The 25,341-nt window shown below is 46.3% G+C and overlaps 8 protein-coding genes across 8 annotated transcripts; 3 read left to right on the top strand and 5 right to left on the bottom strand.

Moving 5' to 3' along the window:
* Positions 1 to 557: 557 nt before the first annotated feature.
* On the bottom strand, positions 558 to 5,020 carry FOMMEDRAFT_113414 (glycoside hydrolase family 35 protein). The gene is made up of 22 exons (XM_007270703.1): positions 4,945 to 5,020; positions 4,651 to 4,882; positions 4,489 to 4,595; positions 4,326 to 4,436; positions 4,084 to 4,260; positions 4,012 to 4,023; positions 3,819 to 3,955; positions 3,750 to 3,769; positions 3,602 to 3,687; positions 3,516 to 3,550; positions 3,316 to 3,464; positions 3,226 to 3,266; positions 2,932 to 3,172; positions 1,996 to 2,877; positions 1,859 to 1,944; positions 1,752 to 1,806; positions 1,595 to 1,697; positions 1,508 to 1,532; positions 1,348 to 1,444; positions 992 to 1,291; positions 876 to 929; positions 558 to 821 (listed from the first exon to the last, which is right to left on the bottom strand). The coding sequence occupies exons 2-22, from the start codon at positions 4,854 to 4,856 to the stop codon at positions 677 to 679; spliced, it is 3,069 nt and encodes a 1,022-aa protein (XP_007270765.1). The 5' UTR covers positions 4,857 to 4,882; positions 4,945 to 5,020; the 3' UTR covers positions 558 to 676.
* A 457-nt stretch (positions 5,021 to 5,477) lies between these two features.
* FOMMEDRAFT_170690 (uncharacterized protein) lies at positions 5,478 to 7,921 on the top strand (the record flags this gene model as incomplete). The annotated part of the gene is made up of 6 exons (XM_007270702.1): positions 5,478 to 5,592; positions 5,655 to 6,126; positions 6,185 to 6,349; positions 6,400 to 6,452; positions 6,506 to 7,532; positions 7,604 to 7,921. 6 exons carry the CDS (start codon positions 5,478 to 5,480, stop codon positions 7,881 to 7,883), a joined length of 2,112 nt encoding a protein of 703 aa, XP_007270764.1. The 3' UTR covers positions 7,884 to 7,921.
* Positions 7,922 to 8,632: 711 nt separating this feature from the next.
* FOMMEDRAFT_95450 (uncharacterized protein) lies at positions 8,633 to 11,750 on the bottom strand (the record flags this gene model as incomplete). Its single annotated transcript, XM_007270677.1, has 16 exons — positions 8,633 to 8,998; positions 9,068 to 9,097; positions 9,166 to 9,359; positions 9,464 to 9,677; positions 9,794 to 9,902; positions 9,978 to 10,105; positions 10,158 to 10,210; positions 10,271 to 10,291; positions 10,353 to 10,705; positions 10,775 to 10,876; positions 10,943 to 11,145; positions 11,245 to 11,335; positions 11,373 to 11,428; positions 11,492 to 11,497; positions 11,553 to 11,595; positions 11,671 to 11,750. The coding sequence occupies 16 exons, from the start codon at positions 11,748 to 11,750 to the stop codon at positions 8,633 to 8,635; spliced, it is 2,049 nt and encodes a 682-aa protein (XP_007270739.1).
* A 42-nt stretch (positions 11,751 to 11,792) lies between these two features.
* Positions 11,793 to 11,978, bottom strand: FOMMEDRAFT_136692 (uncharacterized protein; the record flags this gene model as incomplete). Its single annotated transcript, XM_007270701.1, has 1 exon — positions 11,793 to 11,978. The coding sequence occupies one exon, from the start codon at positions 11,976 to 11,978 to the stop codon at positions 11,793 to 11,795; it is 186 nt and encodes a 61-aa protein (XP_007270763.1).
* A 162-nt stretch (positions 11,979 to 12,140) lies between these two features.
* FOMMEDRAFT_23266 (mitochondrial import translocase, subunit Tom22) lies at positions 12,141 to 12,931 on the top strand. The gene is made up of 2 exons (XM_007270592.1): positions 12,141 to 12,533; positions 12,604 to 12,931. The coding sequence occupies exons 1-2, from the start codon at positions 12,162 to 12,164 to the stop codon at positions 12,679 to 12,681; spliced, it is 450 nt and encodes a 149-aa protein (XP_007270654.1). The 5' UTR covers positions 12,141 to 12,161; the 3' UTR covers positions 12,682 to 12,931.
* A 1,781-nt stretch (positions 12,932 to 14,712) lies between these two features.
* On the bottom strand, positions 14,713 to 16,496 carry FOMMEDRAFT_23264 (uncharacterized protein). The gene is made up of 7 exons (XM_007270591.1): positions 16,208 to 16,496; positions 16,131 to 16,146; positions 16,004 to 16,058; positions 15,759 to 15,949; positions 15,597 to 15,688; positions 15,387 to 15,510; positions 14,713 to 15,307 (listed from the first exon to the last, which is right to left on the bottom strand). Exons 1-6 carry the CDS (start codon positions 16,351 to 16,353, stop codon positions 15,441 to 15,443), a joined length of 570 nt encoding a protein of 189 aa, XP_007270653.1. The 5' UTR covers positions 16,354 to 16,496; the 3' UTR covers positions 14,713 to 15,307; positions 15,387 to 15,440.
* A 3,536-nt stretch (positions 16,497 to 20,032) lies between these two features.
* Positions 20,033 to 22,567, top strand: FOMMEDRAFT_128530 (delta-12 fatty acid desaturase protein; the record flags this gene model as incomplete). The annotated part of the gene is made up of 8 exons (XM_007270700.1): positions 20,033 to 20,136; positions 20,192 to 20,236; positions 20,307 to 20,561; positions 20,726 to 20,966; positions 21,027 to 21,096; positions 21,152 to 21,648; positions 21,706 to 22,367; positions 22,434 to 22,567. 7 exons carry the CDS (start codon positions 20,033 to 20,035, stop codon positions 21,844 to 21,846), a joined length of 1,353 nt encoding a protein of 450 aa, XP_007270762.1. The 3' UTR covers positions 21,847 to 22,367; positions 22,434 to 22,567.
* A 355-nt stretch (positions 22,568 to 22,922) lies between these two features.
* FOMMEDRAFT_31450 (uncharacterized protein) lies at positions 22,923 to 23,378 on the bottom strand (the record flags this gene model as incomplete). The annotated part of the gene is made up of 1 exon (XM_007270611.1): positions 22,923 to 23,378. One exon carries the CDS (start codon positions 23,376 to 23,378, stop codon positions 22,923 to 22,925), a length of 456 nt encoding a protein of 151 aa, XP_007270673.1.
* Between the last annotated feature and the right edge of the window lie 1,963 nt (positions 23,379 to 25,341).

Here is a 25,341-nt window from a genome sequence, read left to right as displayed (position 1 = left end):
CCGATGTATCGTTAATGAATCGTCTTGGTCTCTCGTATCAGTAGGCGTTATAAAGCTTAGGTATTTACGGCGAAGTACGAACTCTAATGAAGTTACCTTAGCGAGATTACATTGGTATTGAACAACCTAACTATGGCCATCATAGAAAGTCCACCCTGTAAACGCGTTGGAGACTAAGTCAACCTTTCCTAAATTTCCCTAAAAATGAATCTTCAACGCGACTAGTCTGCTACGTAGTAACTGACATCAAATTTGCGCTTTATGACCCTCTTAATCGACTTCAGCGTGCATGTGGAGTCTTAAAATCAGAGGGAACCTCTTCTCATTAAGAAACGCTGAGTGTCGCGTCATTCTTGTAATTAGCCAAATGTCCACAGTTATGATACCGGGCCTTTGAAGCAAAACTCTCCACGTAACGATTTTATTCTGCAGACCACACATGAAAGTTACTCCTGGGTCCACTCCAGGTTCCTCTGTCGGAATTTCAAGTATTCAATAATCGTGTCGCGTTCGCTGGACGTGATGCACAAAAAAGTGTAACGAAAATAACATTCCCTCTTAGTGACACACAAATTCATTTTTCTGAGTCTGAAAAAGTCCGTCATTTGTCCAAGAAAGCAAGAGATCCAGAAATAAAAGTGTACAACAATCAGCAATAACCTAAGCGAGGTGCGTTTTAGACAGCAGAGGGTAATGGAAATCCAGGATTATTCGTAACAATCCCTCCTACTCCTCCTTCCAAGACTCCGTCAACTTGAAGCTCCAGAGTTGGCGAGACAGTGGCGTTTGGGAGCATGGCCCATAGTGCGACAGCAACCGTACTAAAAAGTTTAAATAATTAGAGAATCGACTGAGACATGAAGGTTGTTACGTACTTTTCTCCGCTATAGTCGAGAATACCCTGATGAACGATGAATTTCGTTTGTGGTCTTCATACAAAATCGTAAGCCATTATACAGGATATGAAGATCCAGATGAATAATGAGTTTACCCGAGATTAGCCACCCTCTTCCCCATCATCCATCCATTCACGAAGAGTATGGCGCGATACGGTTGATCCGTCGCACTTGATCCGCCATCGAAAACGAAGCTGATCGGAACGTCGGTTCCATCAGGGATATTCAGATTAAATGTCGTCACAAAGAATCCAACGCCCGCTGAGCCTCCTGGAAGTCCATCCGAAATATTCCTGCTTGCCCACGAGGACGTGTCGAATCCTGGTAAGTGCCATCCCTCTCGTTCACCGAAAAGACCACCATCGTTAAGTACACCTCTGACTTTGTCAGGGAAGCTGGTCAGAAATGTCAGCGGATCAAGAGTTATCGCGACGGGTAGACATGGACGCACTTTGTGTAACCGCCAACTTTCCCTTGTACTTTCCAAGTCGAGAAGTTTCCAGAGTTGAGTTGGAAGCCACGAATACCGCGGGGTGACTTTTCATTGTCTGTAGACGAACGTGTGAGAAATTAGGATTACGAAAGGGAGATAATTATTAACAAGTATTTACCTGACTCGTCCAAGCCCATGTTATCCTAAATGCAATATTTCAATATTTCACGAACGAATCTTATGGAATCCGAAGTATATCACATACCTGTACGACGGTAATGATATTATCTTGTCCTTGGAGGATAGAACCATCCGGGAATGTGAACACATCATTCGTCTCATCAATACTGTTCCGGTTATTAGTAGAACTATCCAAATAAGGATTAGCCGCATTTTTGTTAGATCAGTGGCTTTGAACGCACTTTCCGAATAAAGTTCCCAAGAAGACGTCGTTCAACCAGACACTTGCGGCGAAAGCTTGGTAATAATCAGTAGTTACCTACGGTGGGGATGAATCAAGATTACGGACCTTCGCCTCCGTTGACGGTTAAGTTTACCGATGACTCAGATCCAGTACCGTTAAAATGGCCTCTCCAGAGGACGATATTTTCACAGCTGCATAAAACAATGAGGACGGTTTTTACCCGGAAAGCGATAATGGCGTACAATTGATAATCACAGCCATACAGAACTCGACCATCCCCAAACAAAGGCTTATCTGGGATGTTTGTAGTCGTATGATTCGCAATCGTCCACGAATCATCGGAGAAGTTGGACTGAATTTCAGGAAGGCTGTCCGCAAACTTCCAGTTCGAAAGCTCCGGAACGGTAATCGCATTCGTCGTTACGTTCATCTGAAGTTGACCCGTGAAGATTCCAGATGAATTGCTCATGCTATTGAGAGGTTCGACTTCCTGTCCGTTCCAAGTCACTGAAGTGACTTCGGGTGGCGCGAATACGGTCAACATGACGCTCTCGTTCAGATCTCCTCTGATTTGTAGCTGAGACCCCGAAATGGTTGCGTTCCGTACGAGGTACGGTCCGCCGACGAGTACAGTCGAATTAGAACCGAATTGCCAATAATTACTAAAAGTCGCTTCATCGCCTTCAGCACTCTGGGACGGAATCACTGGTGCGAAGAACGTCCCAGCAGTATCCGTGTCTCCATAAAGAACCAATTGGGAGTCTGAGTCGGCGATGGTGATAAGGCCTGTGACGTTTCCGAGGATACCAATTGTAGTGACTCCAGATGGGCCGCCCAACGTCGTGATACGGCTGTCAGCCGTAACGTTCGATGATCCCTTCAAGTCAATTGCGAATTCGTGCTGCTGGTCTGAGTCGCCGAAGAGGAAGAGTACGTCGCGGTTTCCGATCTGGCCGGCGAAGAAGATTGACGCAGTCGAGTACAGGACTTTGGAGCTTCCAAAAGTATAGTCTGTGACTATAACCTTCGATTGTCTACCACTGAGGGTAATGGACGGAACAGTCCTCGGGATGGTCAATGTTCCGTTGGAAGTGGAGACTGTGAGGGAGAAGTTCGTGACATCCCTTCATACAAATATATCAAAACGTGTTCAGAGCCGAAGTGATGTTATGACTTACGTAGAGGTCGAGTCCGTCTGTCTCGCAATGTAGAAGTTTGATCCGGAGTCGGGATTCGACAATAGCACAGCGAAGGCGGCTGAATTTGACACATTCACTGCGCCGGTGCTACTATTTCCAACCCAGTTTGTCTTGTAGAAGTCTGGAGAGCTTCGAAGGAAGACCCCCTGACGTTTGAGCTCGGTGAATTTCGAAGTCAAGAGACGATTCTCCATTATGGAACTTCCATAATCATACGAAGCTGGTGGCGGTGAGTAAGGAATGCAATTTAATCGAAAAAAATCTACGACGTACTGTAGACGCCCGGGAATGGAATAGCGCCCCATGATGTTCCGCTAGAATGGTCGTCAGCAACCCGGTGCAAACATGCCAATAGAAGCGTACCCGAAGAGCATGTAGAAGCTGGTGAGTTTCGCATTAGCCGCCCAAAGCGTCTTGTAGAAGACATCCATAAAATCGGGTCCGGTCAATATACGACAGTTCGGATATCCTGGTGCATTTGGTCCCCAAGGATCGAATGCTCCTCCTTGGAACTTCAAAGGGCGTGAGTTCCAGAACTGTATTATGTTATAAAAATCGTATACCTCGGGGAAGTAGAAAGGCTGGCTAGGATTGGTATCTGGCGATATATTTGTATAGCGAAACTACGGTTTTCAAATTTCTTACATACCTTCGTGATAGTCGTGATAATTTGTGACAACCGGAGACCAATGCTCTGGATTCGAGCAATCGAACCCTTGAGGATAGCTGTCGAGCCTGCAAAGATTGAGATTGACGGATTAGACAGACTTTAGAGACAGATGATCTTGATTATATACCCGTATATGTCGACTGCGCCCTATAAAGATGTCAATAGCGGCAACTTCAAGTTCAAAAGAGTTGCGTACAGTTCCGTTTACAAAGTTCTTGCCTTCACCAGGGTCATTGTATGTGAGGGGAACGACGATTTCTGCTGCTCGGTATGTGTCCTCAAGTTCCTGGAAGTATTCAGCATGACCAAAGCCAGCCTGGGAGTATTCGTTATCTAAAAAGGAAATTCAGTCATATTCCGCAGATCCGTTCATAAGCACCAAAACACACCGATTTGGACAGCTGCATTGACAAAGCGTCAGAATAATATATCACACATAGAGAATTAACAGCGCTTCGAACCTATGACAGGTCCGCCTTCTGTAATCTGATTCGGTTTCGTGACGTTGATGATGCCAGCTATATAATCTTGCCATGCATCGTGGTAATCCGTCGCGTTCGTACGAATAGTGCCTGCAACCTGAGACGTCACCCAATGGGCAATACCTCCTGCTGTCGTCTCTGCATTGATATACGGCCCTACGTCGTGGTACCATTTCGCGTCAGTATCATCTTAAGAAAGTGTTCAACGAACGAAAGTCTACCTGGTCGAAGGACAATCCAGATCCCAGCAGCTTTGGCAGCATCGTAGAGCGGCTGTAGCGCACGGAACCCGTCGAAGTCGACAACTCCCGGTGAGGGATTAATTAAGCCCCCTGAAATACATCTGTTATTCATAAGTCAATTAACGATAATTGGAATATTTACAATGTGTGTACACGCTGATTCCGTTAAGACCAGCTGCCTTGACCTTCTGAAGTATGTCTGGCCACAGGGACGGAACCGGAAGTCTGAAAGTATGGAATTCACCAGAGCTAACGGAGTAAGTTGTTAAGCCAGTACAATAACATTGAATCTTAAAGTACTTACTAAAGGAATATTCGCTGGCCTTTAACGATCAAGCTGAATTCATCCCATTGAACTTGGTCGGTCAATCCATTTGAAAGGAACAACTTTTTCGGATTGACACTATTCCGCTGTAGTATGCTGCTAGCTGAACCAGTATAGGAAAGGAGGACGAGAGTAAATGCTAAGATGGCAGACGAAAGCCACCGGAGCAAAGACCGGGACCGCATTCTGCTATTTTGGCCACTTGCTAGAGCTGTACTTCACCAGCTTTAATATCAAGTGGGCATTTCATCAGATCAGAGAGGATGTACACACCTGCGTCAAAAGAGCCGCTGGAGAATATCTCCTCATTTTTCTCTTCTTTTATATACCCTACTGGGGCGGCATTCGCGATGACGGGCTGCATGGACTCCGCAGAGGATGCATACATCACTGCGTCTTGTGACTCCTCCACGAGGTCATCAACTTCCGAGAGAAGCGTGCAAGCGAAGATGAGAGCGGTTCTTGATCATTGCGGACCGCCTCGTGGGATAAAAGGTATGAATTCTGAATATTTCGCCTTCAGCTCCAACCCGAGGTACAGTCACGAGTTGGCAGAGTCATTAAATTAGCTTCCGCAATGCATGGCATTTTACATGAAGAGTATTTCGAATCTCAGAACCTGTGCGGCAGCAGCGATTTACTTTCTGTCGGAACGAGATTGTGTCATGGAAGGATGTTCAGCTCGTTATGACATAACAGTTTACTTCTAAAGGAATGATACGCACGTGATAAATTCCTGCCACAAAAGGATAATTGTCTCGACGAACTTTCCGACTCTGACTATTTTCTTGGACCTTTAACGCACCATGCCACGGCGTCGGACCTCCAGGCCTAAGTCGGCAGCAAGCAACTCTAGAAGAAAGAGCTCAATTCGAAGATGGGAGAATAGGGAAGACATTCCTCTTGATGAAATCGACGAATGTGCGTACCAGATGCATGTTTATTAGATCTTAATTTTCGAAGTTGATTGTCAAAAATTTCAGTTCATGAGCAACGTGATAAGATCCTCTTGGAAGGAGAGGAAGCGGCACCAGATAGTGATTACGATGATGATGAGGTATTTGCGTTGAAGGGACTCGCGGAGTCTTCGGATGAAGAGATGGACGAAGAGGACGAAGAAGATGAGGAGGACGAGGCAGAGGAAGTGTCGAAGCCGCAAAAGAAGGCTAAAGCAAAGCAAACTAAGAAGTCCGAAAAGAAATCTGGCAAGAAAGTCACGAGCTCGGATGAAGACAAATCTGAGGACGAGGAAGAGGAGGAAGAATCGTGGGGGACTAAAAAATCTGCATATTATTCCTCGAATGCTGCACAAATCGAATCAGATGATGAAGAAGCCCATGAGATGGAGGAGCAAGAAGCACGTCGAATACAAGCGAAACTTCGAGCATCTATGAGGGAAGAGGACTTTGGATATAGCGAAGCTTTGCAGAGCGCAGTGGACCTTCAGCCCATCGAGTATGCTACTCTAATTTTGCCCCTCTGCTGTTTCTTACTAATATTAATACCATATAAGTGATTTATGGAAACAAGACGAAAAGCCGCTGCCCACACCAGCTGGTACTGACAGAGCCTCGATTTTACGACACTTACAGAAAACCGATCCGGTATCGCTTGCGCTTGCTTTTGAATGGGAGGATATAGCGTGTTCGGTCATGAAGATAGAACAGCAGATTGCTGAGTACGTTTCAACATTTCGTGGCATAAAATTATTTTAATTTATTATGACAGAATTCCTGACAGCACCGAAAATAAAGCTCTTGGCCTGATTCACGTGCATCACCGTACGTTTTGTCCCCGTCGTCAACTATACGTAGAACTTACTGCCCTACTGTAGAGACGCTTTTAACATACGCAGCTTTACTTGCTTTCTACGTACACCTCCGCTCATCCGAAAAATACGCCGCACGACCAGACCTCCTAAGACAACACCCCATCCTCAAACGACTCCTCACGCTCAAGCAAAGTCTCATCACTTTCGAGGAACTCGGCTTCATCGCATCCGATTCGGAAGATGACCTTGACTCGGAGGAGATTGATGAACTTGATTTAGATTTGGATGACGACGAGGATCACGATGACGGTATGGGTATGGATCTGGATGGAAGAGCAATGCTCGATACGTGGGTGACGACTCGGAAACGTGGGCTTGACGTTGGCGAGTTGGAGCAATTGCTCTCAGAAGCGAATGCTTCTGCCAAGACAAAGAAACCTCTCAATCCGGATAATGAGACGAAGGTTACCGAGAGTCTACCACCGAAGAAGAAGCAAAAACGGTCAGACGGGAAGGCAGTCCCGACAAAGGTCACATTTGACGTCGAAGAACCGACTCTACCCTCTAAATCAAAGGCAAAGAAAACATCAACATCATTATCTTCTTTAGGTCTGGACGATCACGCTAGCTCTAGCTCAGCCAAATCATCCGGGTTTGACTTCGGTTTCGGCGAAGCAACCTCCCTCGACGAAGCCGACAAGCAAGACAAATCCACGCGTCGAAAAGCTCTCCGATTCCATACCTCCAAGATCGAAGCATCCTCTTTACGAAGACAGAATGCGCGTACTGCGCTGGGCGGAGATGATGACGTGCCGTATCGAGAACGCAAGAAGGCGAGGGAGGAGAAGGAGAAGGAGGCGGCTAGGAAGAGGCGGGCGAGCCTTGGTACTGGTGGGGATGATTTGGATTTGAATGATGGAGATCCTCCGCCTGAAGAGTACGGGAGGAAAGGAGAGGAAGAAAAAAGTGGAAGTGGCGATGATGCAGAAGAGGACGAAGAAGATGGATACTACTCCCTCGTCAAACGACAAAAGAGCGCAAAGAAAGCAGAGAAGAAAGCACAATACGAGGCAGCTAAAGAAACCACTCGGTATGTCTTCACTTTAATTTATTTCTTATTTCTAATTAACCCACCACTTCACACACCCTCCAAATAAACAGCATCAACTTCTCAGACGAAAACACCTCAACAAACCAACAACGCGCAATCACCCGCGCAATCTTAACCAACAAAGGCCTCACCCCTCACCGGCTCAACAAAAACAAAGCAGCACGCAACCCACGCGTAAAGAAACGTCAGAAATTCGAGAAGGCGAAGAAGAAGTTGGCGTCTCAAAAAGCTATATACAAGGGCGGCGTTGAAGGAGGAGGAGGGAGGGGAGGGAGGTATGATGGTGAGACGTCGGGGATTTCGAAGGTCGTTAAGAGTGTTAAGTTATGAGCGTTGTCCAGTCCTCCTAGGCCAGCTTCTTTTCGTTTTATATAATTAACTGGTTGGTTGAAGTGATTGGTTGTGTTGCGCAATATTAGGGTGCATATGTATCACTAATCCAACGTGCTTTCAATTGTAAGTACTGGTGTATCAACTGCTCCGAATCTTCGAAACCTCACTCAAGACAAGTGAATGTTCTGGTGGTTCCTTCTGACATCGAGAAACATGCAAAAAACAAAAATATAATCTCCTCATCATTACTACAATAAAATATTCAAACAAGTAGCAAAACCTTGAAGAACACAACATAGTTCTAACAGTAAGGCCAAAGGAGTACAGTACACTGTACAGGTGAGAGTCCGATGTCGAATCAAGCACAAACACAAAAGCGAGAGAGCAGAAGAATAGCCCACGGGCCGAGCTACTCGTATATAATTAATATGAGGAGTTAAAATAATGAGGCGACAACTAAGACGATCAACAATATCCAACAGCCCACAGAACACAAAGGACAAACAAACAAACAAACCAAACGAACAGAAACAGTAATCACTGAACAGTAAACTCGAGAAACAGAAATCAAGAAAATGATCACCCTCGGTACATTAAATGAGAATACGCAGCTCCTTGTGAGATATGAGAAAGGTCTTGGTCGGTGTTCATCATCTGGTCCATCGGCCAATCATCCATTCATTCGTTTCAACGGGAAGAAAGGAAAATAGAAAAATGCAAGTCGGTCAGCACAGGCACTTAACAATTCATGCGAAAGGGGACTGATTCACTGCTTGACCAGAAGGACCGTTCGTCCCATACGAAGGCGGGTCAACTACCATCGCCTGACCCTGATTATGCGCACCACCACTAGCACCACCAGGAGCGGCGGTTGCACCCGGGTGTTGATGTTGAGGAAGCACGACAGACGCCATATGGTTAACATCCGAGTCACCATTCAACGCATTCGAATAAATCCGCTCCATCTCGATAGCCTCGTCTCCCGCCTCTTCATACGCGTAGTTGTATTGTTTTAGACCGCCGATACAGTTTGTTACTTCTGGTCGACCGAGTCGGGCGAGGAGTGTACCGGCTGTTAGACAGCTGAAGTGCATGACTGCTGGGTCGAGTTTCTGTTGGGCGTTAGTTAGTGGATTGGTTATTGGTAAGCCTGTCAGTGGCTAGGTCTGTGGCACACTTACTAAGTAGCCGTTGGACGTCAAGACGCCTGTCTAAATTTGTTCAGTTGTAAGTCAGTCCTAGCCAACCAATTTTTCATAGTCAGGTAGATAAACTTTACCAGACCAGCGATGCGAAGGGCACCATGTAATGCTTCGTCGAGAATCTTGTGCTTCACGGATTCGATTGTGGGGTTTGCCGGTACGTTTCCCAAGGCATTCAACCGAACGGCCTCGTTGAACTCCTTGATCCCGAAATCATCAACAGCATTGAAGACAATGACCCACATGACATGATAGGTCGCATCACTCGCACCTACCCCGCCAAGCATAGAAGAGAGAAAAAGAGTTAGTAAATTCACGTTGGTTTGATTTATCGAACCAATCCTATAGGCCAAAGCATGAAACAAAAGTTCTCACAAGCAGACACGGCAGACACGAAATCCCACTCAGACTCAAAGTCACTCGGCACACCAACGCGTGGAAGGTGTTCTTCCCGCCAATCGTTGAGGCTGCTGACGATATTACACAGGACATCGAACGGGATTCCATCCGATTCCGTAGTAGGCCGCCATAATTGCTTCGACATGTGTCGGCATATCCGTGCGAGAGCATGTGCTGCGCGGTAATACCCCTGAGTAGCAAAGTTAATGAGGGAAAATTAAGGGCAGCCGGAATTCGCGCACCAGAAACTAGAGCAAGGGAAAAAAGAATCTCAGTAAACATTGCTTGTCCGTAAGTGTATCGCACACTTACTTCGTACTGCTCCCGAGGTGATAAGGATACACTTTGCACGTCGTGGACCTCCGGAGGTATGGGATCAACAGTGTAAAAGTCGATATCATAATCATCGTCGTCTCTGCGTAATTTCAATAAGTCAGCCCCGGAAATAGCTTGCGTTTGACACAATCTAGTATACGACACCACAACTCACAATTGTGGCTTACGGCGATAATAAGCCGAGTGGTACGCGTCCGCTAGACAGGCCATCCACCAAGCGAAGATCATTGTACCCCGAGACTCGGGATCTTGTATATTCGTCATGACAGATTTGTGATTGATCTGCATCCGAATGTCAGTTAATTATGAAGCCAGGAGGGCTATCGCCGCATACCTGGAGAAAAAGAAGATGTCGGATGGCACAGGTAAGCCAGAAGCCATGAAAGTCTGTGCAGTGTTAGCGCTATGTCAGTTCTATATGGGTAAACTGGAAGAAAGAGAGCTAACAATCGGGGTCTTCGGGCGTTTCTATTAAATGTAACAACGAATCAGACAAAAAATAAAGACGGAGGTGGAGCGAAAGTCGTACGGTTTTGTAGCGGTTCAATTAGCAGTGCAATGACAACATGGTCTACACTGCTAATTCGGTGCACTTTCTCCGCCTCCGCAACTTCTCGCGCTCGATTGACAAGTGTACGCGCTAGACGGCTTTGTCCACCAGCACCCTCACGATCTGCGATAAGCAAAGGATGCTCGGAGAACTTCGCGCCCCATGCTATTACCGTTGCGAGGAGAGCCGGGTGAAGTGGTTTCTCTGCCGGAGCGGGGGACTGTGGCGGAGCAAGTGCGAATTTGAGCCGTGAGCGGAACTGCGTTGGGTTGAGCAGCGGTAGTCGCGTGTGGCATATTTGGAAAAAGACTTCGACAAGGTCCAGGGCAAACCTTGCGAAAAATAAGATCGAGTCAGGACAAATTCGGGAAATAACCCCATAGGGCCCGAAAGGAACGCACTCTATGCGGAACGCCTCGGATTCCAGGCGTATGCTCATTTCGCCCCAGTCATGGTAGGTTGGCGAGCGGCCCCGAGCAGAGGCCGAGAAGGACGCGGGATCACTATAAATGAAATGCAATCAGTGTCAGTGCAAGTCAATCAGACATGTTTCGGATGCATTAACGTACGTCGGTCCCTCCGGCGAGAAGAGGTAGGCCAGCAACTGGGTGGTGGCGGCTTTGGGAGACCCTCGAGAATTTGGGAGCTGGTAGGGGAGGAAGAGTGAGTACTGGGTGCCATATGGCTTGTTTCCCTGTCCGTTCGAAAGAGAAGTCTCTGGTCCAGACGATCTATTTATAGACAGCGTCAGAAGTGCTGATGCAGCGGGCAACTGAGTGAATCCACTGACGACTTGGAACTCGAGGCTCCCGGCGAGCCACTGTTCGGCGATGTATGAGCGTTGATGCAGTGATTCGAAGAAGACCTTTACTCGCCTGGGATTCGCTGCGCTTGCCGCTCGGGCTCGTCGACTTGCGCCAGTGCCGCGCTTTTTCTCAGAAGTCTGTTGCTGCACATAGTGACTGCAAATCCGTATGTGTCATACCCTGTGGCATAGACAGAAATGGGGGGGGGGGGTCGACGTACGTGCAAGGGTAATTTTTGGCGATACAGTGCTGGGAGGGTGCAACGAAAGATATTGGTGGAGGCTATATGCGAAGCGACTTGTGCGAACTAACCTGGCACTGGAGCACATGGAGCTATTCAGCATAGTCCAGATGAAGAGTCTGAGCAGCACACCTTGTCCTGTCCCGGGAGCTGGGTGCATCTGACCTTGCGCGTCCTTGAAACACGACGAGCGAGTATAATATTAATATTTATTGCTGAGCAGAGCTGGTCTGGGGTGTGTCAAGCTGACCTGCAAGCGTCACACGCGACGTTCTGGCGCCGGGGTGGGGGAAGAGTCTTTGCGAGCTCGTGGATGTGGTTCTGCTGCATGGGCGTGGGGAGACCGATGTTGCCAGGACCTACAAGGGGAAATTATTGAATTAGAGTCACTCGCGATTTTGCCGTGAACGTCGGCGGCGCTGCGGCGAGCATTGGCCAGACGAGACAGCGGTCCCGAGCTCGCCGCGTAGACGACAGCTTACCTTGCTGCGCAGAGGAGGCGGGGCCAGAGTTGGTCGAGGACGAGTAGGTAGCGGAAGAGGAACGAGCCGAGTCCATGTTGTGCTGCTTCGGTTCCGGACACTCGTAACCCGCGGTAAGCCCCGCGTCACTCGACTCTCCTCTGAGATTTATACGGCCAGAGCCAGTGGGAATATTCATTATATTATGTAATCATTTTATTTTTATTTTAGTGGTGTGTTGTCATCGATTCAGACAAGACAGTCAAGCTACGCCAGCACCATGGTCAAGGTAGAAATCGTCGACGAAAAGGAGGAACAAACTTCGGTCTACGCTTCGACGTCGTCGTCGCGCACAGGCTCTTCAGAGTCCCTCGACTCCACAATCTCAGAGCCAGAGGCAGAGTCGTTCTACGACAGAATCGTCGCACTCGTCGACATTGTACCACCAACGACGCGCTACTCCATTCGCTCGCGCGTATCAAAGACCTGCTCCACTCTCAAAAAAGCAGGCAAAGTCGCGGGCAACGTCGTGTGGATCGTCACCACCTCCGCCCTCCTCGTCGGCCTCCCACTCGCGCTTAGCCTCGAAGACGAGGCAAAAATCGTCGCACAGGAGAAGGAAATGCTTGCTCAGCAGGCTGGTGCGCAGCAGGTGCGAGCACATGCGTCTTTCACTTCCTATCAATTCATAATCCCTATCTGATACATCCTCCCGCGCCTAGATGATGGCAGGCTACCCCGCTGTCCCGGGCACCAATCCCAACGAACAACAAAAGGGCGTCGTCCCACCCGGTTTCTAGTTTTACCATTTTACCACTACCTTAGCACCGCCGTAATTTACATCATGCATCATCACCCAGTCGCCCAGGCCTCCTGTCTTGGCTTGCTTTGCTCGCATCATCCATGCTGTCAACAGACCGCGACAACGCAATCGGAACCTTTCGCGCCGACGGCAGCACATCCCCCATTGGCCTATGTCTTCCCCACGCACTGTATCTTATGTAGCACACGAAATCCCAGCTCTGCACCCGAACGCCTTCTCGCTCTGCCCCTGGCGCTCGCACCGCTTAATACTAGAATTATGCTCATGCAGTGACCCAGTCGGACACTCCCACGCGTGTGCGCCCAATCCAAAAATTCTTAGTGATTGCTACTGCTGCGCAGTCGTGTGTCGATGTCGAACCATCGATCGAACCATCTAAGTGTAAGGAACGCAAGTGGTCCCACTCTTTCTCTCTGCCACTCTCTTCTCTCTTGTGTGTGGGTTCGCACAAGTGCAAATTAACTTTTTTCTCCCGTTGCCTTGGTCAATACCGAGTTGGGCTTCTGCGTCAGGGACGGTTCTCAGGATAGATCAGTATCCCCGTGTGAGATACGAAGCGTGAGTGTGGGTGAGTTCCTTTCATTATCTGGCTGCTGTGTTCTGGTTTCTGGTTTGTTATGCAATCGCGAACAAAGTATTTGGCTCGTCAGATCTTGGAGGACTTTTCCGACGGATGAATTTCAGGCCAGGCGATTTGCCGGGATGACTGTGAGCCATTTTCCCGCGCCTCAAAGTCAAAAACATATACTCCGCGCCCTCTTCCTCTTCACTACTTGCTCCGCCTATTCAAAGAGGTTCTCCTTGACTCGCTTGTGTGTTCCATCTCTTTCTCTCTTGGTCGTCTCTTTTATTCGCTTACTTGGAAGCTACTCCTCTTGAGTCTCGACAAATACTCCAACCGCTGAGACTGTGCTCGGCTTTCGTCATTATCGATAATTCTCTCGTAGCTTTCTCTCACTCCTGCTGCGGGAAGGAGTACCTTCTGGCACGACCCAAGACTATCAAGCCTATTAAGCACATGTAGCCAATCCTTGGGACCTCTTGGACCTCTTGAGAGCTCTTAAGACGGCCGGGACGCTTCTTAGAATTGTCTAGGCGCAGAGAAAGGATTAACCGTTCTGGGAACTCCGTCGTGCTTATTTTTTCACCAATGATATTGGGATGTTGCGCTATTTGTGCTGTTGGATTCTTTCTTGCAAATGCCGGATACTGGCACCGAGTTTCGTCTTGTGGCTCACTACTACTTGTTGGTTTGTTCAGCCGTTGATGGGCGGCAAGGTGTGCCACTACTGCGTCCGTTTGTGTATTGCTGTTGACGATGCAGATTTATTTCTTTAGCTTCTCTTGAGGGATTTCGGAGGTTAACTCCGTCGGCGTTGGTCGAGTGTATCAGGTAAGGTAAGGTAAGGTACGTTGTATCTTCGCGTATTTTCACGTATCTTCACGTAAGGTAACCTTTTCTTACACAGATAAAGGCACTTCAAAGCTTCTGTGTCTCCAACGAACCGTCTTGGATGTGTGTAATGGTACAATTCTCTCTCCTACCTATGTGCTCTACCGAGTCAACTGTGAGGCTATGCAACGCACTCTGACTCCGAAAGCTGAAGGACATACAGTTGATCCGCGATCCAAATCATCTCTTTAGTATTAAGTAGGTCCCTCAACATGAATGCATTGGGTCGAGGGAGCGGGATGTGTGTGTCTAGTCCCGATCGCTTGGGACCCATTGCACTGGTGTTCTGTGAGATGAGATGCATGAGATGGGATCGGACGACTCCGGTGTAGAAGGTTCCGTTCCGTCTTTCATCCTCCGTCTTCCGCGTACACCATGCGGTCCTGCCTATGTGTGGACGAGTTCGCCCACGTTGAGTTATTCTACCCCATAGGCGTTTGCCGGAAACGCGAAGACATTTGGCTGACTCGTAATCGTGTGGTCCACCCACGTATCACTCTCCCTTGCCTTGACACCAAGTATCCGATGCCAGTCGTTCGGGACTGCTAATTACCGAGACTGTTCACATTTACTACTACTAACAAATTTTCTTTCTTTCTTTGAGGGTATTTCGGAGATTAGCTCCGTTAGGGTTTATCGAGTGTGCCAGGTACGTTGTACACCCCTCTCATGTATGACATTATGTGCCTGCATAGATAAGCACACTCTGAAACTATAGTACTGGCTATATCTCCACCATTGCACAACTTCCTGTCTTGCAAGCATAGAAAGGTCCAACTTCCTCCCTGGTCCTCTCGAGCCTAGTATCTGGGCATTCTGAAAGCGTAGGACACACGGTTGATCCGCGAGCCTCCCTTCAATAAATCCGCCAAGACGTCTCGCTCCCTTACCTGGACGAGTACTTCCAATCGCTCGGGACCCGTCGCATTGGTGTGTAATTGGAGATGGGATCGGACGATGCTGGCGTTGAGTATTCTGTGTCACTCTTCATGCCATCCTTCCTACCTATAGCAGCCTACCAATGAAGCATGTTCCCTTGCCTCGCCTCACCTCAACACGATGTGCACGGCAAGCCCGGCTGCTATATTAGTTCATACGTCGATGAGATAGTATCGGGCGATGTCGGCACAGGAGATACCGCTGCCTCCTCCTGAAAGCAAAAGCCAAACAGATAAATAGATCAGTCTTTGGGAAGGTGTAGCTAGATAAATATAGGAGGCTCGAAGTACCTTTTCCCTCTCATCTGTACATGCTCTTTCGAAGGTAAGTGATCTCGGCCAAGGTTAGGTTACGCCTAACGATGGCTCTTCGTCGTTTTCTCGGTCTGCTTCGATCGTCCAGGCAAGGTATTCCCTATTCACAATGTTCAAGAGAACGATTAGTAAGTTTACTTCTTTCCTTTGACAATATCAAGAAACTAGTGAGAGAGTCGGACTCACCCGACACGCTCGAGATCAGACTCGAAGAAGGGATCTGAGACGTTTGCAGCTTTGTTATGTGCGTTCTCGATTTGAAGAGCTTGTACTGCTGCCTTGAAACGGAAGGACCGGACTTTATCAGCATCGCATATCCTTTTCTTCGTTGTGAAATTAAGAACTTACGGTTGCAAACAAGACTCGGTTCTTGAGCAAACCAACTGTCAACGCCCGGCCGGTAGCAGTATCTTCTCCTGCTTTGTCAATAGCAGGGATGAATAACTCAATTTCTGCATCTTCCGTTGCTTCCTTTGCGAGCCGGAGTTTGTCATATATCTCGAATGGAACGAGTGAGAGGTCTGTGTTTTTAAATGGATCTTTATGAAGAGTGTTAGATTTGAATTTGGCAAGCTGGGACGGGAAATACGAACCTATGAAGACCTCTGCAGCTTCCTCTTCAGCCGATCCACCGTATCCATCCGAAATCTATGGCATACGTGAGTGAATTGAATAGACTGGTAACGCTTCGGGCATCCAGTTGCATGGCGAGAACAGTACCTGATACTCTGCGTAACTGGATTAAAATTAGTTTTCAATTCGTATTCAGCGGAAGTTGATGAGGAAGGCTAACTCACTCTTGCATGAATGGTAGGTCTGCTGTATCCATTGAAGACACGAATGCACGGTCTTTGTAGGGCCGTGAGTCCGGGAACGGATACGAATATACCAGACTAGCCAGCAAAGATAAGACGAAAAAGTTCAGGAAAATACTAAAGCGCATAGCGGAGTTTTCAAGATTGACAACGTGGCCAGCACATGAAGAAACGAATTCTCGAGCTGTCCTGGAGAAACGAACGGACGAATCCTCTCAATAAATAAAGAGAATGGAGGGCGGAGAAATGTATGTAGAGACCGAGTCCGAAGGAAGGATGGTGGGTGATGGCTCAAAAGCAGGGATCAACTGTCTCCGCAGTCAGATTATTATATTACACTCACAGGACAATGAATGAGAAATGACAGTGAAGAAAGGAGGGTTCTTACTAAAAATAGGTATTACTTACATACTGATCAGACGCGACCTACACGAAATGAGACAATCAATCATCATCATCAGACGGACGCTACCACGACGAACAAAACGAAGCCACTAGCGACGAGGTCGCTCCACAACAACGTTTTTTGAAATCTGTTCGATTCGTTTCTCTTTCTCACACCGTATCATATTTAACGAGGTGAGATCGGAATTATGATCGAGAGAAGTTACATTAGACAACATGGCGATACAGACACCGATTGGTTTTATTGTCCAGGTCTGTACCATACTATTTGTTTTGTTTTATATTGTTCTTTGAGGGCTTTCTTATGCAATGACTCGGTGAAGACGAACGTCCTTGATGGGCGAGACAAGACGCGTCGCGTTGAAGACAAGGCATGAGAACGTTTAGGAACGAACTGCCATCCTCCGACAGCAAAAAGAAACAGAGAAGATTTCAACGTTATTTTTACAAGTAAAGCGAAATCAAGGCAACATCTATTCTTAGCCTTCGGTCGAAATAGCAGAGTAGATAAAGAATTAAACGTGCTTTAAATATGGTCCGAGCGTTGTAAGGGGCAACGACACCCAACCCGGACCCGCGGTAGACCGGGGGCTATTCCATCAATTGACAGAGCCGTGCTGCGGAGAACGGATGAAGCATCTGTGTTACTACACGACGGGGGACTCGGAGATCAACGTAGGGATGGTGCTGACAACGGTCGCATCTGCGTTGATACAGCGAGGCCCTTTTCCCCGTTATAAAATTAGCGTTTGTTAACTTTGTTACAAGGATTTAGGGACGAGAAAACGTCAATGCCTAATTATAGTACTAGGTGCAATTCAGACGACATCTACTGTCTGCTGCAGTCCTTTCCAGAGGACACAAATTCACTTGTATCGTCCCTTGTTGATTCAATCGCGCCTTTGAAATCGCTGACTGTGCTGCTCTCCGTCAACGCTGCGAGTGAAGCTGCAACGCACCACAGATTCTTTCGAGAAGATCATGCGGACTTCGCTCTTAAAGACTCATGCAACAAGGACGTTTGACCTAAAATTAATCTTGATGATTAAGATAGCAAACTAAAGACGCAAAAGTGGTAATAGTGAATTAATAAAGTATTTGGCACCATGTGGCGCCAATATTGCATATGAATCTAAAGCAGACTGATTACTCAGATTTATAAAGCATGTAGACTACGTTTGCAAACTATCTCTATTTACAAAGGGACAATATTGAGAATCACCCCTCAAGCAGCAGCAAGTTTCTTAAGAACAAACAACAATGTCTAAACACAATAGTACTGAGCTTAACACTGATCATAAAAGTAGCAAGACATCTACTCACCATCAGCAACATGACTCTAACACGAGCCAACCTTCGAGCAGTGGAATGACAAAGAGTGGAAGCACACCAAAGGAGTCAGGAGTGTCTTGGTACAATGAACAAGAGGCAGAGGAATATGTAGCAAAAGCAGACAAAATGATAGAGGATGCTGAATGCTTTGAAGAGGATTGGACTTATGTATACAATGCTTGTTCTAAAAGTCTTTCACAGGGGAGGATAGGCAAAGGAATAGTTAATTCTATTCATGACCAGCAAACAAGATGGATGGCTGTTGGTATGGCTCTGAAGAACATAAAGGATGTGATCAAACAGTATGATTCTCAAAAGGACTATGAAAATGCTTGCTCAGTGCTAAGTTCTATTGAACATAAAATCAAAGCAAGGGATCTTTCAAACAATCAAGATTATAAAGCCTACTTACACAAAAAAAATTCTCCCTAATAAGCATTTAGGTGTACTTGTGATAAGTAGCATAGCAGACCTGTTATGTGAAAACAATATAGACTACTTGTTTTGATAATACTGTGAACCTGTCAGACAACAGTGTCTATAAATCTTACTTGTGGTAAATACTTTACCTGCATTATAGGTACTTATATGCCTGTTGTGGAATATAGACTAAGTGTGTTAAGTGAAATGATAAAGATTGTTTGTTGTGTAGGACAGTCATCTTGTGTGCTTGCTTGTAGTCTCTTAGCTTCTTACACAACTCTTACACATTAGCACCTTTTACACATTCTGTCTCAAGATATTAGCCTTTCTTCCTGCCCTACTATAATACAGGTTATTAGTATTAACTAGTAAGCAAATGATGACCTCCATTCACAATAGTCTGTATGCCTGCTAGGGTTCCTGACTTCCCATTCTCTATAATAATGTCTTAACACCCCTTACTATCTCCCTCCCAATTGTCTTACATTTGTTATTGTAAGCATTTTGAGGTTGCAATGTTTCCCTAAGAGTAAGTCACACAAGTAGGGGTTCAGTAGACTCTGCTCATAGTGTGTAGGTGTTAATACAAGTCAACTGTATAGTTTGTAATGAGCTTTATTGTCCTTAGATTAATGTATTATATATACTATCCTATATTGTATGTCTCAGATGTATGTCTTGGTTGATGTCTCAGTGTAATTCAGATACACAATACAAGACATGTATTGGATACACAATAAGTATCAGATATGAGATAATAATACATTAGATATCTAAGACATACAGACAGACAAATAATATAAAAACAAACAACTTATTAACTAAATAAATATTATTATCAGGGTCTACACCCTCATTACTTGTGTGATAACCTAAGAATACACATTCTAACATTAATATTAGCAGGCACACTTCAAAATACCCTTTCATGGATATCCTCATGCCTTCACTGTTCCTGAACACAAGATGGGTGGAGGGTACAATTATATGGTAAGTAAAACCAGATATTAGAATGGTAAACACAGGACAGACTACAACGATGAAATGCAGTGAAGCTTCTGGATTAATTTATAATTTAAATTAAATTAAAATCCTCTTAGTTCGTCGATATCATGTGCAAAAAGGTCGGCCCCCAATCAGCTGATACTACGCTTTACCTTGTTGAGAAATACTCCCGTCAATTCCTTCAAGCAGCACAAAGACTTTTTACACAGCCCCAGCGTGCATCCTAAACATCGGAAAACATTCTCTACCGATGGTTGTACACACCAATACAATTCAAGAAAATGCATGAAAGGCAGAAAGCCCTTCTGTTGCACGTTTATTGCCAAGGTCTGGAGTGCGCGGGAAGATGCGGAAGGCTCGGCGAGATTTTGTTTCCCCCAACTCGCCCACGGTCACGCCATCTAGAGAAAAATTAAAACGAAAAACGACACGGAGGCGAAAAAAAAGAGCACGTTGAAAGAGCGAGAATAGGCGCGGTTTGACAGGTTGTGCGTTTGCTTCAATCCTTCGAACTTCCATTCATCCTAGCCCCACCCATCTGATCGACCCCTCTCTTCATCCATCCCTTTTATCACCCTCCACCTCTGCCACCCTTAATCCCTCTCAACGCATCGGACGGGCAGCGGACGAACGAGTACGATCATGAAGACGAAAACCGAAAATGGTGTCACTACCGTTGTCGACCAGCAGGCCGTCATCATCCCCGACCTGTCTGTAAAGGACTTGCTGTCCGCTATTCCGTCAGTGTCTACCTAGTCTATGGCTGGGGCATTATTCTAATTTGAATTCGCATCGAAACAGCCCCCACTGCTTTAAGCGTTCAGTGTTCAGGTCGTCTCTCTACATGTACGTGTCCCACCCCCACCCCCAACGCGCTTTCACGCGCCATTGATGCAAAGCTTACATGTATTCTTAGCGTGATGGACATGGCCCTTATCGCCTGCACGTACAAGGCAACGACGTTCCTCGAAACGCGCATCTCGCCCGAGTTTATCCAGCTGCCACACGAGGCACTGTATGGTTTCGCGCGGTTCTCAATATGGGCACTGTACACGTTCTTCACTGGACTGTGGGCGACGGGCCTCTGGGTGATTGCACACGAATGCGGGCACCAGGCGTTTTCGGAAAGCAAACTGATCAACAACAGTGTCGGATGGGTTCTGCACTCTGCGTATGTAATCTCCCGTTCTCTGCTGTCCGCTTTCCGCCCGAGGAAAGTTGTCTGCATCTCGGTGTTCTATGGGTGCCGGGATCAGCGCTTCCGTGCTTCTATTCGGGGCCACCCCACTAATATTGATCGAATTTTGGCTAATTTTGGCACTTCTTTGGCTCCAGACTCGGTGTGCCATACCACTCCTGGCGCATTACGCACGGGAAGCACCATGCCTCGACAGGTCACATGACACAGGACCAGGTCTTTGTCCCAAAGACACGCGCTCAGCTCGGTCTGCCTGCGTTCGACCCGGCAAAGGAGGACCTGTACGGTTCGAGTGTGACGGATGAGGTCAAGCGTGAACTCATGGAGGCACTCGGAGACTCGCCCATCGGTGCGACGTCGAACGCAATCGTGCAGCTGGTGAGCATTTAGCATGCGTACTCCTGTCAGTGGAGCCTAACCAAATTGACACATGTACAGCTCTTCGGATGGCCAATGTACATCTCGACAAACGCATCTGGGCAGAAGCGGTACCCGAAGGGCACAAACCGTGAGCTTATTTCTTCATCGAGCCATTGTCGATATTCATCTAATGGCCTGCTCAGACTTCGTCCCGAAGGCGCCACTCTTCAAACCACATGAGTTCTACCAGATCATCATTTCTGACATTGGTATCCTCATTTGGGCGAGTGTCCTTATCTGGTGGTCAGTTTCACGTGGTTTCAACGAAATGTTCCGCCTTTACTTTGTGCCGTACCTCTGGGTAAACCACTGGCTGGTCCTCATCACCTTCCTGCAACACACAGACCCGGTCCTGCCCCACTACCGCGCACCGGAGTTCACCTTCCCACGCGGAGCTCTTGCGACGCTCGATCGCAATTTGCTCGGTGATCTCGGCCCTCTCGGTGCATGGCTCGGTGCAGTTGCGACGCATGGTATCTCAGAGACGCACGTTGCACATCACGTATCGAGCAAGATCCCGCACTACCATGCTTGGGAGGCGACATACGCGCTTCGTGAGCGACTCGCGCGGGCGGGTATCAAGCTACAAGGTCGTCCCGGCGGATGGTCCGAGGTCTACCGCGTGTACAGGCAGTGCAAGGTCAGTTTATACGCATGATAATTCAGTGGACTTCGCTAAATTGTTTTCTCTCCGTAGTTTGTTGAAGACGAAGGTAACATTATCTTCTATAAGAATGCGCAAGGCCTTGCTGCTTCACGTCCTGTGCTGCCAGAGGGTGGCACAGTCAGCGACTCCGGTGTCGAGATTGACTCGCCCGCAAAAGACAAGGATGAGTAAATTGGCTTACTTCGACCAAACTTTTTCTTGTTTTGCATCCTATTACTCGGATCGTCACTCGTTATTCTTGGAACAGCCCCAGCAGGTGGTTCTGGTTATATGCGCCTTCACACGGCACCTAGACTCGTAATTACTTTGGCTGTAGCTTTGGATTTGATAGACATAGTCACATAGACCTAAAACGTAATGCACATGAACTATCCTTGAAATCATTGTTGGTGCCTGTATGGATATTCTAAGTAGCCAGACTAGAAGTGGAGTGACGCAATTGACTTGAGGTATAGGTGATATATACCAAATAGCTTTTGCCCCACATAATAATAATCACAAGCCCCAAGAATGGGATATAGCGGACGCTATCAACTTGCTGCACGTCACAAGTCGCCTCTAGCATCCACTTTGCTCACTAGCTGTCAATATGCACTTTTCCCCGCCCAAGTCAAGTCACGAGCATGACACCAAACCGGATACCAACGGCATCGCAGAAGAGAGGGAAGCGGAAGAAAGAGAGGAAGAAGTGTCTGAATGGCGAGAGGGTCCGGACGTCGTCATCGAACGCCAGCCATGTAAACCAGGTGAAGACGTACAAGTCGAGGTGCTACCTGGTGCGAATCGTACGCCCAGGTCCTCTCCAGCAAAATCGGATTCACATCCGGGTCACGAAAGCATCCTGAGCAAAGAGGAGGAAGAACTGAAGAAGGTGAAGGAGAGATGTAAGACGATGGGGAGGGAGATGGAGAGGGGTGTTGAGAGAGTCGTGGGGAGCCCTGGACACGCAGGTCGCGCTAGCACGAATGGAGGTGGTCATACGCATGTGGGGTAATTAGGGTAGACAGGACGGACAGGACAATGCCATGAGGCGGAATGCGTAAAAGGGGCTTACATGTGAGCACAGAACCATTTCGTCATGAGAAATCGATTGGTGAGAGGAGCTGACTACAACTTGAAGATTTGTCCTTCCGTAGGATGGTCACTTTCGAGCAATATTGTAACATTACATACAAACAAACTTATTTTCTCAAATAATCCATAAAGTCATTACTTGACCTACCAATTCGAGTACAGTAGTAGTGCAGCTACAGCGTCCAAACTCTATACCTCTCTAGTTCTGGGAGTTTACCCTTTTTGTCTATGTCGGATTCAAGTGAATCCAGAGTCCCGCAAGCCTTTTTGAATGTGTCTCCATTGTAGTCTGTGGTACTAGTAATCAAGTCCTTTATTCTTTGCAGAGCATTCTTTAAGGATTCCCATCCGTTTATTTGTTTAACAATTGTTCCCACAATGTTATTGGCATCAGTTCTCGGAAGATTCGTGTTTGTCCTCAACCCTTCGGATACACTCGTCCAAGCACTGATATACTTTGAAACCCTTCCTATCAACTTATTCGCCTTCTCTAGATGATCTCCTCTGGTAGCTGTATACTTTGCTTTGTACAGCTCGGAGACATCTGGACCTTCGGACGTTTTGTCGCTATTTTGCCTGGAATGCTGATGCTTGGTCTTATCAGTTTTATCATGAGCATAAGTAGACATTGTATCTAGTAATCGTTGCAGATACAAATTTTGACGCCTATGCCCTATAATTATTTAAGCTATCGTATCTTATACAGATAGATAGATTGCAGTTATCCATGGAAACCGTCAACTGCAATGATGTGCAACACATTGCTCAGTACTGTGGATGTTTTCAGGATCGGGAAATGATCTCAGTTACTATGACTGCTTTGCAAGACAAGGTAGGATCGCTTACTCAACAGACAGGCTATGTGGTCACCAATAGTGGAATGCAGTGCTTTTGTGTCTTGCCTGGCTGTAACACTGTCTTTTACAGTAACACGCAAGACCTTACTGTTGTCCAGATACTACGGTCTTGAATCAAATTTCCTGCGATTAGCATTGCTTATTAATTCTGGACTACCTTCAGGAGCTGGGTATATGCACTCTTGATGGACCCAGACTTGTACTTGCCTATTGTTGCCCTAAATTTGATAGACATGGACCAAACATATTCAATGATATTGCATATGAAGTATCCTCTCACCTTAAGATCATTCCTGGTACCTGGGCGAATATAGTACGAGCGTTAGGAATAGACACGTCTTCGCCATGCATACCAGGCGACGATGTTTAAGTCGAGGTTCCAGACAGTGCGGGCCGCATAGTCGACTCCTCCGGAAAAATCGTCACAAAAACATACTGAGGAAAGAGGAGAAAGGAAAGACGATGAAGAGTGGCGTTGAGAGCAGACTCTCTTGAGAGAGTCGTGGGAAATAGAGTACGAGTGGAAACTGGCCAGTTTGCCACACTGAGGTTATCCACGTGGGTTACTCACGAGGATAACCACGAGGGGAACTGAAACAGGGAAAAATACTATGTGGTGAACTGTATTAAGTAGCATATTAGTCGTTCAAAAAAAACAGAAAAATGAGGGAATAAAGTACATAATTATGTTTGTACAAGTCCTCTCCCCTAGAGAGATTGAAATAAATCATCAACCGTTTGTTAGCCCTACCTATTGAGGAAATTTACTATTTTGGGCATATTGCATAATATAGTTAGCTAATTCCCAACATGTTGACAATGTTGGAAACTACCCTGCTAGTTTTCTACATGTGGTTATCCACGTGTGGGAAACCCTCAAAACAGTTTCCACTCGTACACTAGTGGGAAACCCCGAGCACGGAATGCATAAAGGGTGAAGGGGCTTACATACAGTCAAAAACCGCTCCTTTAAACACAACCGTTCCTTTAAACAGACTGTAATATCTTACTCAAATCTTAATATTATTTTATGAAAATTTAATACAAGGTATTACTATATGACCCTAATGTATATATAAGATTTGAGAGAAATTGAGCAAGAAATAAAATTAAGAAAAATCAGACAGTTAAAGAATTTAGTAAAATTGTCCTGTAGTAAACTTTGCAAGTTTTCTGGTGATATTTCTATTAATCCAATCAAGTTGAAACTTTGCATATATGATTATTAGTATCCAAAATATACAATTATGCAGTTTTTATTTTAATACACTGAGTTGTACAATTTATTAAAAGTAAACATTAAGAAAAGTCAAGAAAGCGTGACAGAAAGAGAAATGATCGACACAATGATGTAATTTGCCAAACCTTTGTATGAGAATCGTGTCAGAGCATTTGCCATACCCTTGCTAATAAATTAGTGTTTTTTTACTCTTTTTTTCTGCTTGCTCACTCTCTATTCTGCTTAGTACACTATGGTCAAGCATGCTAAGTTTAAATCTCTAAAAAAAGGGAGGAATTGGAGGAAAGGGAGAGGAATATGAGTCAAGCACATGAGGAAAAAGCTACAGTGCTTATAATGTATTATAGACTCTGTAAAGTATAATGTAAGTATTGTATATATATTGTAATAAAATTATAAAGATCTTGCAGTTATTTGCAATGTATATACAATACTTATATTACTTTTACAAAGTCCACAATGTATTACTATGAATCTGACTTTTCCCAATACAGT

Source organism: Fomitiporia mediterranea (genome assembly GCF_000271605.1).
Source record: "Fomitiporia mediterranea MF3/22 unplaced genomic scaffold FOMMEscaffold_14, whole genome shotgun sequence".
Taxonomy (NCBI): Eukaryota; Fungi; Basidiomycota; class Agaricomycetes; order Hymenochaetales; family Hymenochaetaceae; genus Fomitiporia; species Fomitiporia mediterranea.
This window is presented reverse-complemented; position numbering and strand designations above follow the sequence as displayed.